Below are 15208 nucleotides of genomic sequence, written 5' to 3' on the forward strand. Positions count from 1 at the left end.
TGCTTCATCTTGGGTATGTAAATTTACACACTAAAGAAAAAAACCTGAGTGAAAGAAGTCTCCTCCGGTGGACCTAAGGCTCTCATTTTAACCACTGTGGTCGGACGTGCTGGGTGGGTTTCCACAGTGAGGCTCTGCTGCCCCCTGGCGGCAAGTCTCCTCCTGTCCTTCAGAGCCTGGGCACGCTGGCCTGAGAGGCCAAGGACCAAAATCTCAACTCTACTGTTTCCTGGGACGTTTACTCCACTCACGCGAGCACTTGTTCAGAGCAAACCTTGCTTACAAGCTCTGCCGGCCAGCTTTCTTCCATCCCCTTCCATCTCTGATGGAATCCTTTCACTCTATGAGGTCACCTCCTTAGTAAGTTTCACTGCTCTCTTTTTAGACCGTTTTTCTCATAGGACTTGAGTGCCCATAAACACCCCCAGCAACCACAGAAATCACTTGTCTTTTTATTGCCCTGTAGCTTATTAAACATCTTGCCATTTCTATGCTGACTTTTCTAGGAATCCTCCCAGATTACAGAGAAAGGCTTCAATTTGCCTTTTTTGAGTTTCTGCTTTCAGCAACTGCTACCCTTTTGAAAGGGGTGAAAAAAAGAGAAAGAATAGGCATAGATGCAGCCCACAGTCTCCATACCTGAGTCCCTACAGGCAGAAACTTGGGAGAATGAAAGCCTGTGGCTAAGGATTCAGGTGCGCGATGCTCTTAGAGCTTGCCTCTCTATGACAGATTTAGGACCCTGCAACCCGCCTCTCAAATTCCCTCAAGACTCTACAGGGTACAGTCAGAAAGGAGGAGATGAGAACTAAAAAGAATGGTGATTTGTCAAACAATGAAGTACGGATCCCACAGGGATAAGCTCCTTAATGGATAAGAGACAATTTGGAAAATAATTTGTTTCCTCTAATTGGGTTTAGTCTATGTTTCTCTGAGAATTATTATCTGTCTTCAAGAGAAGGGTGGGGGTGTGCTGTGGATATTTAGTCCAAAAGCTACTGACTGCAATGCTAAAATTTAAACCTTACAATGGTCGTGCCATGCGTGCGTGCTCAGTCGCGTCCGACTCTTTGCGACCCCATGTACTGTAGCTCCCAAGCTCCTCTCTCTGTGGGATTTCCCAGGCAAGAATCCTCGAGTGGGTTGCTATTTCCTTCTCCAACAACAAGGAGGTTGTAAAAGAGACAAAATGTGAGTGAACTGAACCCACCCCACACTGGGCCTACTCCACCCTGATCTTTTAAGGAGGGCCCCCACCTCCGGAGAAGAAGTTCCTCTTCTAAAAAAAACTTAGGAAAGTGATTCTTCACCTCTCAGCATCAGGACCACACTCTGGGGCCCCGCCCCCGGGTTTCTGATTCCGTAGGTCTGGGGCAGGGCCTGAGAAGCTGCATGTCTGACAAGTTCCCAAGTGAGGCTGCAGCCGCTGGTCCAGGGACCCCACTTTAAGAACCTCTGAGTCAGTAGCCATTGAAAAGAGTGAAATAAGGCCACGTGCAGAGACACGGACGGACGGAGAGATGGTCACACCGAGTGAAGTGAGTCAGACAGAGGTGGAGAATCATCACATGACATCCCTTATATGTGGAATCTAAAAAGATACGATACAAATGAACTTACAAAACAGAAACAGGCTCACAGGCCTGGAAAACAAACTTAGGGTTGCCGGGGCGGGGGCGGGGGCGGGGAGGGGGGTGAATAGTTAGGGACTTTGGGAAGGTCACGTACACACTGCTATACTCCAAATGGATAACCAGCAAGGGCTTACTGCATAGCGCATGGAACTCTGCTCGCTGTTACATGGCAGCCTGGATGGGAGACGGATCTGGGGGAGAATGACGTGTGTATGTATGGCTGAGTCCCTTCACTGTTGACCTGGAACTACCAGAACACTGTTAATCAGCTATACCCCAATACAAGACAAAAAGTTTAAAGTTTGGGGAAAAAGAATCACGGAGTGGGAAGATCAGCTGTTATCACTAAACCACCTCTGGCTTTTACACAACAACTTTGACCATGATTTTCAAACTCGAATTTTAAATTACTTCACGACAAAAGAATGCTCCTAGGTAACCCAAATTGAAGTATGAGAAACCATATGCTAAACATATCAATACATCTGCCTAGAATATCAATTTTACTTAAACCATTTGCAGAGGGGAAAAAAGTTTAATGACTTAACTGGCAATTTTTAAACATTAAGTTATTGTTATAATGCAGAAATGTAATGTTTTGAATACAATGTGAAATTTTAAGGCAAAATAGGGATTTCTAAGCACCCTCCTATTTGTGCAGGGGGCACCTTTCAGGGTGCCCCCTCCAGAAATGTGAAACACTGCTGCTGGCCCTGCTCTTCAACATGTCCAGCTCCCCGTGTGTGCACATGTGTATACATGTATGTGCCTGCACATGTGTGCACTGTGTGTGCATACGTGTTATTATTCTCACCTCCATCAGGATTCTTTTGTTGGGGGTGGGGGGCAGAAATTGTCTTGAATAAACCCTGTTTTTAGGCATCACTGATTACTCACACTTTGTGTGAATTAACCCAGTACACATCTTCCACGAGGCTGGCTGTGGAATGAGGGAAGGAATCCAAAGTAGGAGGGGAAATGAGGTGGGAATGATGAAGGCAGCTTGCCGTGAGCCTCGGACAAGACTGCTGCCCAGGAGGCAGGTGCGGTCCTGGGCAGAAACAGACACCCAGACCTGAAGACACACCACTGCACTGCCTTCAAACCTCTTCAACCCCACTCTGTGACCCCACCCAGGTCCCCCTGAACAATCCCCCAGCCACAGAAGAGCTATTTCATAGGCAGTTTGTGAAAATAAAAGGGCACCAACTGTTTGCCAACCGCCCACTTAGTCAGTGTCTCCTTCCATTTTCCCAGTAAGTCCATGAAAACCCGGTTTTCTTTCTCTGGGACTGGCCTGCCTGGGATGCCCTCCCCCAAGTTCCTGGCTGTGCCCAGTAATTATTTCTGGCTGCCACAGTCCACTGGGAACCTGGGTGGGGGCTCCGACAGCCCACATGCACAAGGGACACGGTGACCTTCGCTCTGAAGGCTTACTTCCCCAAAGTATTTCACTTCTTATCAGAATTCACGACAATAATGTGTGTTGTACATCTGTGGGCAACCAAGTATGGGCTTCCTGGTGGCTCTGCGGTAAAGAATCCACCTGCCAATGCAGGAGACGTGGGTTCCACCCCTGTGTCAGGAAGATCCCCTGGAGGAGGGCATGGCAACCCACACCAGGATTCTTGCCTTGAGAATCCCATGGACAGAGGAGCCTGGTGGGCTACGGTCCATGGGGTTGCAAAGAGTCAGACACGACTGAGCGACTAAACGACAACAGTATGAAAAGACTCATGAGTGATCTCAGCAACAAGGACAGAAGCGTCACGGGCAGGAACACCCGTGCCACCCTCGGAAGGCTCTACCTGCGTGACGAACTCCGGGAAGCTGAGGACGGGCCCGTTGTGGAAGACCGGGTAGTAGAAGACGTAGGCGAGCATCCAGGGGAGGTAGCGGAAGGGCCGCTCGGCCGGCGGGGGCCGCCAGCACAGCTCCAGGCCGAAGCTGGTGTAGCACAGACAGCGCACGGTCAGCGTGAACTGCAGCAAGCAGTACTCCCTCTCCGTCTCGTACCACCCTCTCTGCGAAGTCACAAGGAGAGAAAACCCTTGAGTGTTGAGGACGGACGCCATCCAGCCTCCGGGGAAGGAGAGCTCTTCCACGGGCAGAGCGGCTGTCCCACCCCGGGAGCCGAGAGCCTCCCAACAGCTGGCAAACCTCATGCACCATCAGAACAAGCAGTTCACGAGCCACAGGCAGAAGAGTGTCCCTAACATCGGCCATCGGCTTAGCGTTAAGCCTGATGCAACAGAGGGTGAGGGTTTCCCCAGATACGCACCCGGGGGACGCACCCGTGCATAGCACGGAGATTAGCTACATCCAAGGGGTACTCTGACAGCCAGCCCCTTCCACAACCCTGAAGACACAGAGAGACCTATCCAGACAGATCTCGGGACTCTGGGGGCTCAGCTCCAGATCCCCACAATAAATGGAATATTGCTACAAAATGAGTCACACAATTTGCTTGGTTTCCCATTTGCACATAAAAGCTATGTTTACATATACTATACTAATAAACTATACCACAGCTTACTGCAGGGGTCCCCAACCCCGAGGCCACAGGCCACTGTTGGTCCGTGGCCAGTTTAGGAATCGGGCTGCACAGCAGGAGGGGAAGGGCAGGTGAGCTAGTGAAGCTTCACCTCTGTTTAAAGCCACTTCCCACGGCTCCTATTAGAGCCTGAGCCCCGCCCCCCGGCAGAGAGCCGCGTTTTATTCACAGGAGAGTGAGCCCAGCTGTGAACTGCGCGTGCCAGGGTCGGAGGCTGCACACTCCTTGTGAGAATCTAACGCCTGATGATCTGAGGCGGAGCTGAGCTGGTGACGCTTGTGCTGGGGAGGGCACGGGACTAAAGTGCACAGGAAAGGTGTGCCAGGAAGTCAATTTGCTAGAAAAGTAATCCCCACGAAGCACAACAAAATGGTGTGTCTGTAAAGGCCACGTGGGATCTATGTCTTCAACAGATTTTTCCTTTGGCTCTCTGTCATTAATCTGGCTTCACATGTAGTGGAGAACTATTTTCCAAACAAACTTTAGAGACACATCATCAAAAGAAATAGTCCCTGCCTTCAGTGAACCTGAATTCTCATATAGGAGTCAGTATACAAGACGGCATGAAATAAGAAGTAACAAGTACGTACAAAACTAGGCGAAGGACAAAAGACTAAAAGCAACTGTGATAAAATCTAGATACTACTGAGGGAGTAAAATTATGGATCATTTTATCATCTATTTTTCTACATATTCCATATTTTCTAAAATACATACACATTATCTTTTAATGAGAAAACCAGGTGATGAAAATAGATACAAAACATAGAACTGGGACAAAGGACAGAGTAGTTCATTTGACCCATGAGAGTCTTTCAAGGCTTTACACAGAAAAATTAAGCCCTGAACAGAGTTTCTACCCCATGTCCAGGACTTCAGCAGCCACCAAGAAAAATCAAGAAAACTGCATGTGTGAAAGTATGGAAACCTAGAGCAACTGGTTGCTGGTCATTGGCTCCCTCCTCTCTGGCAATATTTTTCACATCACCAACATACATAATTTATTCACCACCAACGCCCATAACTGATGCTAGTGGTCCCCAAATAAATGATCATTACAATCAGAGACTGTTTTGAATACTTGCCAGATCCCCCCAAAGTTAGATGTGGATTTGTTTTTATTTTTATCACAAACCTAATTTTAAGCACACTTATTTAAATAATCAGGTAGCTTAATCATTCTGGGAAGTTAAGTATTTTCTGTTAGGAGAGAACTGCCCACCTGACTTACTCACCCCAGTCCACGGGTGAGAGTGAAGAAAAATTTAAGATAGCCTAACAACAGCAAAAAAAAAAAAAAAAACCTGAATTTTCAAAATGCTACCATTTTTACAAAATTGCTTAACACATTATCTTGTTAGGTCCTCAGAACATCTCCATGAGGAAGGCAGAGCAGCTTGTACCTCCATTTTCCAAATGATGAAATTGAGACTCAGAGGTTAAATACTGCCTCTGGTTTCAAGAGAAGGACACATAGACTAGAAGAGATTAGAAAACCACTGGCTCCTTCTTCCTGCTGTGTTCTTTCCCATGTCTGTGCCAATCCAGGGCTCACCAATTCTAACTGCCATCACATGAATCAATAAATGAGTGAATGAATGAGTGAACAAATGGACAAGAGTTAAGATACCACAGGAACACATGGTTAAAGGAAGAATATCAGAAGCTTCCCAAGATTTTCTGTGCGAGAAAAATACTTACCTTATCTGTTTCAGGGACCACCACGGGCTTCTGATGAAATAGAGATGTGAGAGTTCTCTATAAACTATACAGCAGCTTACAGATGATTTTTTATTAAAAGCATAGGGGATTATTCCTGGAGGAGGAAATGGCAACCCACTCCAGTATTCTTGCTTGGGAAATCCCATGGACAGAGGAGCCTGACGGGCTACAGTCCACGGGTTAAAGAAAGAGTTGGACGCAACTTAGTGACTAATCAACAAGGAGATTATTGCTTTCTTTCTTTTTTCTTTTTTTTAATTGCTTTCTTTTCCTTTTGTTCCTGTGACATCTGGCACCATCCATGCTTACCCAAACTGGGAGAAAAGGTACAGGGTCGGCCCCGGACAGCCTCCAAGGGCTAAAGTCCCTCAGTCATGTCTGGAGGGCTAAGACAAAGTCAGATAAAAAGGACTACAGGATGCAACACCCTCTTCAGCCACGAGGGGGAGCCCCATCCCAGTTCTTGGATTGACTCCTCTGAAAACAAAGGCATCTACCTGGATGATGGCGTTGCCAAACGGGTTATCTCCTTCCCATTGGTATAAAAAAAACAAGAGACTCTTACCTTAACTTCCTCCACATCTTCCAGTCTCAGTGTAGAGAGCAGAGCGAGAGAACACAGCCACGATAGGGACTGAGAGCGGAACTGAGCGACACAAAAGGCGATGGTGGTGTGAATAAGCACCACGGCGGTGCCTTGGGTCCCCAGCACGCATCGGCAGGCCCACATCCCATAGACTGCGAGGATCCAGGGCTTGTGCTGCAGACAGAGAGGGAGAGAGAAGAGAAAGGTAAGCTAACAGCCCTTGCCACCGAAGGTTCTGTTTTGTGACCCTTTAACCAAACTACTCTCATTGTCCTGGCGAGTTAATGTTAACACGGACAAAGAGGATTCAGAAGGACCTTCCACATTAACCCCAGATAGCCGTCCCCAAGCTTTTTGGCACCAGTGGAGACAAGTTTTCCATGGACCAGAGTTGGGGTGTGTGGGTGGTTTCAGGATGATTCCAGCACATTAATTTATTGTACACTTTATTTCTATAAGTTACATCAGCTCAAGCACAGATCATCAGGCATCAGATCCTGAAGGCTGGGCCCCTGCCCCAGAGTGATGGCTGCCGACCCCCAGGTCCTCGGAACTTCACCAGACTCACTCAGAAGCAAGGCGCCACTTCCCTGCCTTCAGCCAAAGCCGCAGGCCAGTGGATCCCGCAACAATAAGATACATGCTGACATTCCAACAGACATTACGGAAGCCAGAAGACAGCTGGAAAAGCTGCCAGCCTGGCACACCAGCCACCGCCTACACTATTCTGTGAAAGTGAAGGTGAGAGAAAGCATTGGTGCACATTTCTTGGGAGTCTTATTTAGAAACTGGGCCATCCAAACCACAAAAGGCTTCCTAAAGTCTAAACCACAGGTTTAAAAGTAAATATCCAATTACATTTTTATTTCATTAGCATATTATTCACAGTCAAATTTAGGTCACAGAAAAAGTACTTGCTTTCAGTGGGTGAAATTGAGGCCTCTGCCTAGTAAATCTGATTAATACATTTATTACTACCTTAGGAGAGAATTTTTCTATTTCAAGTTTTACAGTTATTGACATTGAATAACTTAATAAATAAATTAACATGTTTTTTCTCAGAGAATGAACTTATGGTTGTGGGGTGGGGAGGATGGGGGGAAGGGATAGATAGGGAGTTTGGGATGGACACACTGCTGTATTTAAAACAGATAACCAACAAGGACCTACCGTATAGCAAATGGTACGCTGTTCAGTGTTATGCGGCAGCCTGGATGGGAGGGGAGTTGGGGGGCGAATGGATACAGGTACATGTATGGCCGAGCCCCTTCCCTGCTCACCTGAAACTATCGTCAACACTTAACTCGCTATGAAAGTGAAAGTCACTCAGTCGTGTCCAACTCTTTGCGACCCCATGGACTGTATAGTTCTCCAGGCCAGAAAACTGGAGGGGGTAGCCTATCCCTTCTTCAGCGGATCGTCCCAATGCAGGGATCAAACCAGGGTCTCCTGCATTGCAGGCAGATTCTTTACCAGCTGAGCTGTTAAAGAATTAGGGTAATTGGCTATACCCCAAAACAAAATAAAAAGTTTAAAAAAAATTAACATGTCTTTGCTTTTACAATACACTCTTGGTCATATCTGGCTGGTAAAGCCTTACTTTAAGAAACCACAATAATGGTTTAACAGTGTTTGAGAGGCAATATATCTTAGGGGTAGAATTACCAAGTTTTGCTATCTAATTGCCTAAATAAATTCTGATGTCCCCATTAAGTAGCTGTTTGACCCTAGACAAGTTGCTAAATCTCTCTCTCTTTTAAATCAATAATATACATCATACACACACACACACACACACACACACACACACATACATACATACATACATACATACATACATACATACATACACACACAGATAGACAGACAGACAGGATTTCCAAGAATGCACTGACTTGAAAAGTGAGGACTACTTAAAATTGGATCTTCTTATGGAAAAAATTATTTCTTTAAGGGAAAGACAGATGTGGAGTGCAAATTATAAATCCCATCTTTCAATGGTAATGCTTCCAAAATATTGCCTAAGTAGAATTCTCTCCCAAATCTATACTCCAGCCCAAGAGAGAACATTTTAAATGAACAACTAGGTCAGCCACTTTGAAGTTCCAAGAAAATCTGAGAAATCTACAGTTCATTTTTACTATTTTTCCATCCTACTACCCACATTAAACAGCACATAAGTTTGCTTTAAACTTTCCCCGAAAAACTCACCTCTGGACAGAGTTCAATAATAAGGAATAAGGTTGCCAACAGTATTTTAAGAAGCAGCTTTAACAAATGAAAAGAGGTGGGGGGTGTCTTTTTTAAACAGGATCTACAGCATTTACCACTTGGAATCCATTCCCGTGTGTGCGTGGCTATGCACATACCCATAACACAGCTCTGTTTTATTAAGTGCTATTTGATCCATTTGGAAAAAGCCTGTTTGTTGGGGTTCATTTGGGACCTTAACCACAGACTGAAGCTGTTTCAACTTGGAAAAGCTGGAGGAACCTTCAGGAACTACTAGCAGGGCTGTACAAACCCCATCTGCTCCGAAGAGTCTCTGACAAATTCACCCGCGCTCACAAACACTACTTTGAGGGCTCACAAGGTCATCCTATGTTCTCATCCCCCACCATCTTCTTCCTGTCAAACAGTACAGGCAGGCGACTTTCAGCACCATTCTCTCTAAGACATCACAGCAAATGCTCTCATGGGAATCTTACCTTCTCTGTTCTCCCTCCTATTACCCACTCACCCACCCCAATGGGCAAAGGCAGCTCCACTATGTACATTCATGGTGGTCAGGTGATGAAACAGAAGGATGTGAAAAATGCAAAAAAGAATTACCTGTTTTAAAACCTATATAGGGCTTCCCTGGTGGCTCAGTGGTAAAGAATCTGTCTGCCAATGCAGGGGACACAGGTTCGACCCCTGGTCCGGGAAAAATCCCACATGCCATGGAGCAGCTAGGTCCCTGCGCTGAAGACTACTGAAGCCTGCCCGCCTAGAGCCCGTGTTCTACAAGAGACGCCACTGCCTGAGAAGCCCCCACACCGCAAGTGGAAAGGAGCCCCGCTCTTCACAGCTAGAGAAAGCCCACACACAGCAACAGCCACAAGTAACAGAAAAGTAAAATATTCTTTTACACACTTATATAAATTGTGTGTGCTCACTCTTTGCGACCCCATGTACTGCGGCCCACCAGTCTCCTCTGTCCGTGGTATTCTCCAAGCAAGAATCCTGGAGTGGGTTGCCATTCCCTTCTCCAGGGGATCTTTCAGACCCGGGATTTGAACCCACACCTCCTGTGCCTCCTGCATTAGCAGGCAGATTCTTTACCACTGTGCCACTTGAGAAGCCCTTACATAAATTAGAACCTCACGGAAATATTGATTTTCTGTACTGCAAAGTGAATGCAACTGGAATCTACACAATTGCAATGGGAATCCCGTCCCCAAAACACCACTAAAATGCTGATACAGCATGACTAGACTTCCATGCCTTGCTCTCTGTCACCAGGGCAGGACAGTCCCCACCATCAATGCAGTCTGAAAGTGGGGGTCCCCAAACCCCAGGCATACTGGTCCGTGACCTGACAGAAACTCGGCCACACAGCAGGAGGTGAGCGGCAGGCGATCCCACCATCACTGTCTGCCGTCACCCCCAGATGGGACCATCGAGCTGCAGGAAAACAAGTTCAGGGCTCCCACTGATTCTGCGTTAATGGTCAGTTGTATAGTTATTGCATTATATATCACAGTGTAATAATAACAGTAGAAGCAAAGTGCACAGTAAACGTAATAATGCACTTGAATCATCCCAAAACCATCCCCCTCCTCCCACCCCCATCTATGGAAAAACTGTCTTCCATGAATCCAGTCCCTGGTGCCGAAAAGCTTGGGGACTGCTGCCTTAAGGCACACCTCCTGCAACCCTATCCCCCACCCCCAGCCACACACACACACACACACACACACACACTCCCTGCAAGAAGCAGGGCAGAGACGGCAAGAAATGGACATAAACCCTTGCCCAGCAGCGAGGCAGCAGCACAGAAGGTCTGCTGCTCTGAGAAGGAGGAGGGCTTCTTCCAAGGGTCACCCTGTAAACACACAAAGGCCTAGAGACAGCCCTGCCCTACCTATTTCTACTCCAAAAGTGCTTACGTATTTATCAAACCTGTGTCCACCTCATAAGTGAAAATGCTTAAATATTAGATGTTGAGCCTCTGACATCAAATATACCAGGAAATTTGTAACTCTTCAAAACTAAAGAAGAAAGTGTGCTGCTTTATTCCAAAGCAATACTTCTGATTCATCTCCTCCTAGAAGGCCTTTAAAGACATTTTCCCCAGGTTCCCAGGGCAATCTGGGCAGGTACACACAGGTTTGGTCGCACATGTAATTTATGTCAAGCTTAAGGTTTTAAAGTCTGCCTAGGGAATTCTCTGGCAGTCCAGAGGTTAGGACTCCACACTTCCCCTGACAAGAGCCCCAGTTCCATCCCTGGTCAGGGAACTAAGATCCCGTAAGCCGTGCAGCACAGCCAAAACAACTAATTAATTTTTAAAAATTAATTAAAAATTTGGCCTTACAGTCAAAACAAACCAATCCATTTAAGAGGTTCAAATGACAATTATGAATGAGAACTTAAAACAAGGCACAAAGAATCATGCTGATCAAGTAACATGTAGAAATAAAATACAGTCTTAATTTAATGCCAACAAAGGTCCATCTAATCAAAGCTATGGTTTTTCCAGTAGTCATATATGGATGTGAGAGTTGGACTATAAAGAAAGCTGAGTGCCAGAGAATTGATGCTTTTGAACTGTGGTGTTGGAGAAGACTCTTGAGAGTCCCTTGGACTGCAAGGAGATCCAACCAGTCCATCCTAAAGGAGATCAGTCCTGTGTGTTCATTGGAAGGACTGATGCTGAAGCTGAAACTCCAATACTTTGGCCACCTGATGCGAAGAACTGACTCATTGGAAAAGACCTTGATGCTGGGAAAGATTGAAAGCAGGAGGAAAAGTGGACGACTGAGGATGAGATGGTTGGATGGCATCACCAACTCGATGGACATGAGTTTGAGTAGGCTCCGGGAGCTGGTGATGGACAGGGAAGCCTGGTGTGCTGCAGTCCATGGGGCTGCAAAGAGTCAGACACGACTGAGCGACTGAATTGAATTGAACTGAACTGAATTGTGACGTTCCTAAATAAGAGATTTAAATTCTAATCAAGTATTACTTTTACACGATGCTTTTCTTGAACTGAGATTTTTATTGAGATAGGTGCAGATTCACCTGTAGTTAAAAGAAATAATACAGAGAGATCCCATGGATACTTTACCCTATCTCCCCGCTATGGTAACATTTTGCAAAACCAAAGTATATCACAACCAGGACGCTGACATTGCTATAACCCACAAGCACACTGGTTTTCCCAGCTTCACTTTCATTCATGTGTGTCTTTAGTTACATACAGTTTCATCACAAATAGATTCAGCATCCACCATAGGAAAGACACCAAACAACTCCATCCCCTCAAGCATCTCTTGCACTGCCCTTTTACAACCACACCCACATTTTTCCTGCTCCCTTTTCCCGACATCCCCAACCCTTGGAAACCACTAATATTGTCTCCATTTCTAAAATATTGTCATTTCAAATCACAGTATGTAACCTTTAGGACTAGCTTTTTCCACTCAGCCTGATTCCCTGAAATCCACCCCAAGTTGCAGTGAGTATCAAAGGCTTGCCCCTTTTCATTGCTGTGTAGTTTCCATAGGGAGGATGAACCATAGTTTCTTTAACCGTTCACCTGTTGTAGAACATCTGAGCTGTATTTCCGTTTGGGGCTATTATGAATAAAACTGAAATGAACATATATGTGCAGAGTTTGGTGTAAAACCAAGTGTTCATGCCTCCAGGATAAATGCCCAAGAGTGAGCTTGCTGGGCTGCATGCTTGTTACAAGTTTAGTCCTGTAAGAAACTGCCCAACAATTTCCCAGAGTGGCCATCTTACATTCCTACCAGCAACATGGAGCCGAAATAGCTCAGTTGAGACAGCATCAGACTAAAGATCTAAAGGTCCCTGGCTCGATCTCGGGTTTCCCTTGGACTGCAAGGAGATCAACCCAATCCATCCTAAGGAAAATCAATCCTGAATATTCATTGGAAGGACTGATGAAGCTGAAACTCCAATACTCTGGCCTCCTGATGAGAAGAGCCGACTCACTGGAAAAGACCCTGATGCTGGGAAAGATGGAAGGCAGGAGGAGAAGGGGACGACAGAGGACAAGATGGTTGGATGGCATTGCTGACTCAATTGATATGAGTTTGGGTGAGCTCGAGGAGATGGTGATGGACAGGGAAGCCTGGCATGCTGTAGTCCATGGGGTTGCAAAAAGTCGGAGACGACTGACCAACTGAACAAAAACCAGCATCATGCTTGCAATCCAGTTTATGCCGCTTCCTCACCAGCATTTCGTGGTGTTACTGTTTTATGTCTGAACCATTCTGATAGTGGCTTTAACTTGCATTTTCCATACTCTTTTAAAGGGCATCAAAGTGTGAGCAACCTGAAACTTGCATCAATAAGACGGGTTGAATGAACTTTGCTGGAGGATAGGATGCCAGCCCACCAGAACTATCCTGACTCCTTTGACTCTCTTTATTCCAGGTTCTTCAGTTCCTGGTAAGAGACAAAAGGCAGGCAGGGAAAGAGGAGGAACTATTTTTAAAGTCTAACAAACGATAAGAAAGAAACCGTACTCTATTTTTGTGGCAGTTCGGATAAAGCAAGACTAACCACTATGGGACTTTCTGAAGGCACTGGGCCCGACTGAAGCTGGGTAACAAACCCGCCCTTTGCTCCTACTGCTCCTCATGTTAACACTGAACCGCTTCTCAAAATGGGACACAACTGATTCTCTTGGTATAGGTTCCCTTAACAAACTAACATCCTGTCTTGTTCATCATATGATAATGTTAGCCTAGAATCTAACATGGTACCTAGTTGACAGTAAGTGTTTCAGAAACGCTGGACAAATGAATGGTTAGAATAGCCGGATAGGTGGGTAGGTAGATGGATGGATGAAAGGGTGGGTGGATGGACAGACAGACAGGCTTCTGCAAGTACTGGGAATTAACCTGGCGGTTATGACTTGTTCTCAGTCAAGAAATAAGCACCAAAATGTGGGTCTTGTTAGTCACTAATGTGAAAACTGGCGGATTTCCAAAGTGTCTGCTTGGCCCTTGTGAGCCAAGACCGCTTTGCCGTTGCAAATAAGGTAGAAAGGGGTTATTCCGCTTCTTGCTGCCTACTTCCAGTTTTCACTTAAAGATTTGTAAGGTCTCTTACAAATCATGTGTTGGGGGAAGCCTCAGACAGCGCACAGCTGAGAGAACACAGGCACACACCTATGAATGCAGACTCTTTGATAGAACCTGAGTCCTCCCACGCCAGGGAAGTCTTCCAAGAGATCGACAGATTCAACTGGCATATTTCAATTTTTTTTTCCAACTGGCATATTTCAAAGGCCCCAATCAGCACCTGAGAAAAGACCACGGACTTGTGGCCCTTTGTTTTGCAAATCTATATTCTCAGTTTTCCTCACGGGCGGCCAGGACGCAGCCACAGCAGGAGCTGGGCTGGCCGTGCCCCCCTCACGCCATCTCTCCTCCCTGCCTGCTTGGCCGTGTTCTCGGCTGCGGGCGCTGAGTGATAGCAGGACGTGCCTGAGTGGTTTCCCTCATTAGCTCACCTCCGCAGGGAGGAATGAAACCGTGAAGCCTTGGTGAAGACTCCTGTTGGCAACTGGACCAGACTTTGCTGTGCATTAATTCTTTTTGTACATCTGCCCAGAAACCACTCAGCGGGCATTGTTTGAGAAATAAATAAAAGAAGTCGCTCAACAATGCTTATGTACAGCATAATTTATTACATACTACATAATCAACTGCAGATGCTACCAATATATATATGTCAATATATGTGATATAGTCACATATGAATATATGTGACATATATGTGTGTGTGTGTGTGTGTGTGTGTGTGTATATATATCCCCCCACACAAACAGGAAAAAACCCAAAGCCATCCCAGAGTCCAGACAACTGCATTCTAGCCAGCTTTCCCTGGGGGCAAAGGCCAGTGGGCCCAAACAAAGCCAATTTCACCCCTCCTAAGAGAGGCCCTGATGGAGGTGGAGGAGTCTGGCTCCAAGAAATCCATTAGTGCATGAGATTCCTATTAGGTGTGTGGTTTTGACGAAATGCTGGAAAGGAGCACCACAGCTTTCCAAAGGTGAGCGTCCTCATCTCAGCCAATGCCACGGGACCACGCTCTTCAGGCCTGTAGCCAATGAGCTCAGCTGGTCGGGGCCCAGCGCTAACGACGTGGGTTCTGTGGTCAAAGGTCGGGTGAGAGGGCACGCTGTGGTCAGCCACAGCACCCAGCCTTCTCGAAAAGCTCACCCATGGGTGTTTTTGGCTCTGAGGGCAGAGAACACTATGCCTCAGGTGGTGAGGGTGTTTAAGAAAGGAGGCCACTGTCTGACCCGCCCCACACACGCTCCAAGCCTAACAAACCCCTGGCCAAAGCTCAGAACCGTTCCTCAGCCTCGCCTCCCAGGGTGCTGCCCCCGAGCCAGTCTTGCCAAGACCCAACGAGAGAGCCCGATCCAGAGAAACGGTGTTTAACCTTGGCCGGGGAGCTCGGTGGAAA

At 46.5% G+C, this 15208-nt stretch overlaps 1 protein-coding gene across 7 annotated transcripts in view; it reads right to left on the minus strand.

The window, feature by feature from the left end:
* Window positions 1-15208, minus strand: part of HHAT (hedgehog acyltransferase) — a 338119-nt gene that overhangs the window by 256956 nt on the left and 65955 nt on the right. For 6 of the 7 annotated variants that reach the window (XM_061161031.1, XM_061161030.1, XM_061161029.1 and 3 more), the window contains exons 5-6: window positions 6476-6670; window positions 3443-3658 (exon numbers count right to left, since the gene is read on the minus strand). In XM_061161031.1, coding sequence (XP_061017014.1) covers window positions 3443-3658; window positions 6476-6670 — 411 coding nt within the window. The remainder of the gene's footprint in view (window positions 1-3442; window positions 3659-6475; window positions 6671-15208) is intronic. The other variant, XM_061161033.1, reaches the window with a different exon arrangement.

The sequence above is a fragment of the Dama dama genome, chromosome 14 (assembly GCF_033118175.1).
Source record: "Dama dama isolate Ldn47 chromosome 14, ASM3311817v1, whole genome shotgun sequence".
Classification (NCBI taxonomy): Eukaryota; Metazoa; Chordata; class Mammalia; order Artiodactyla; family Cervidae; genus Dama; species Dama dama.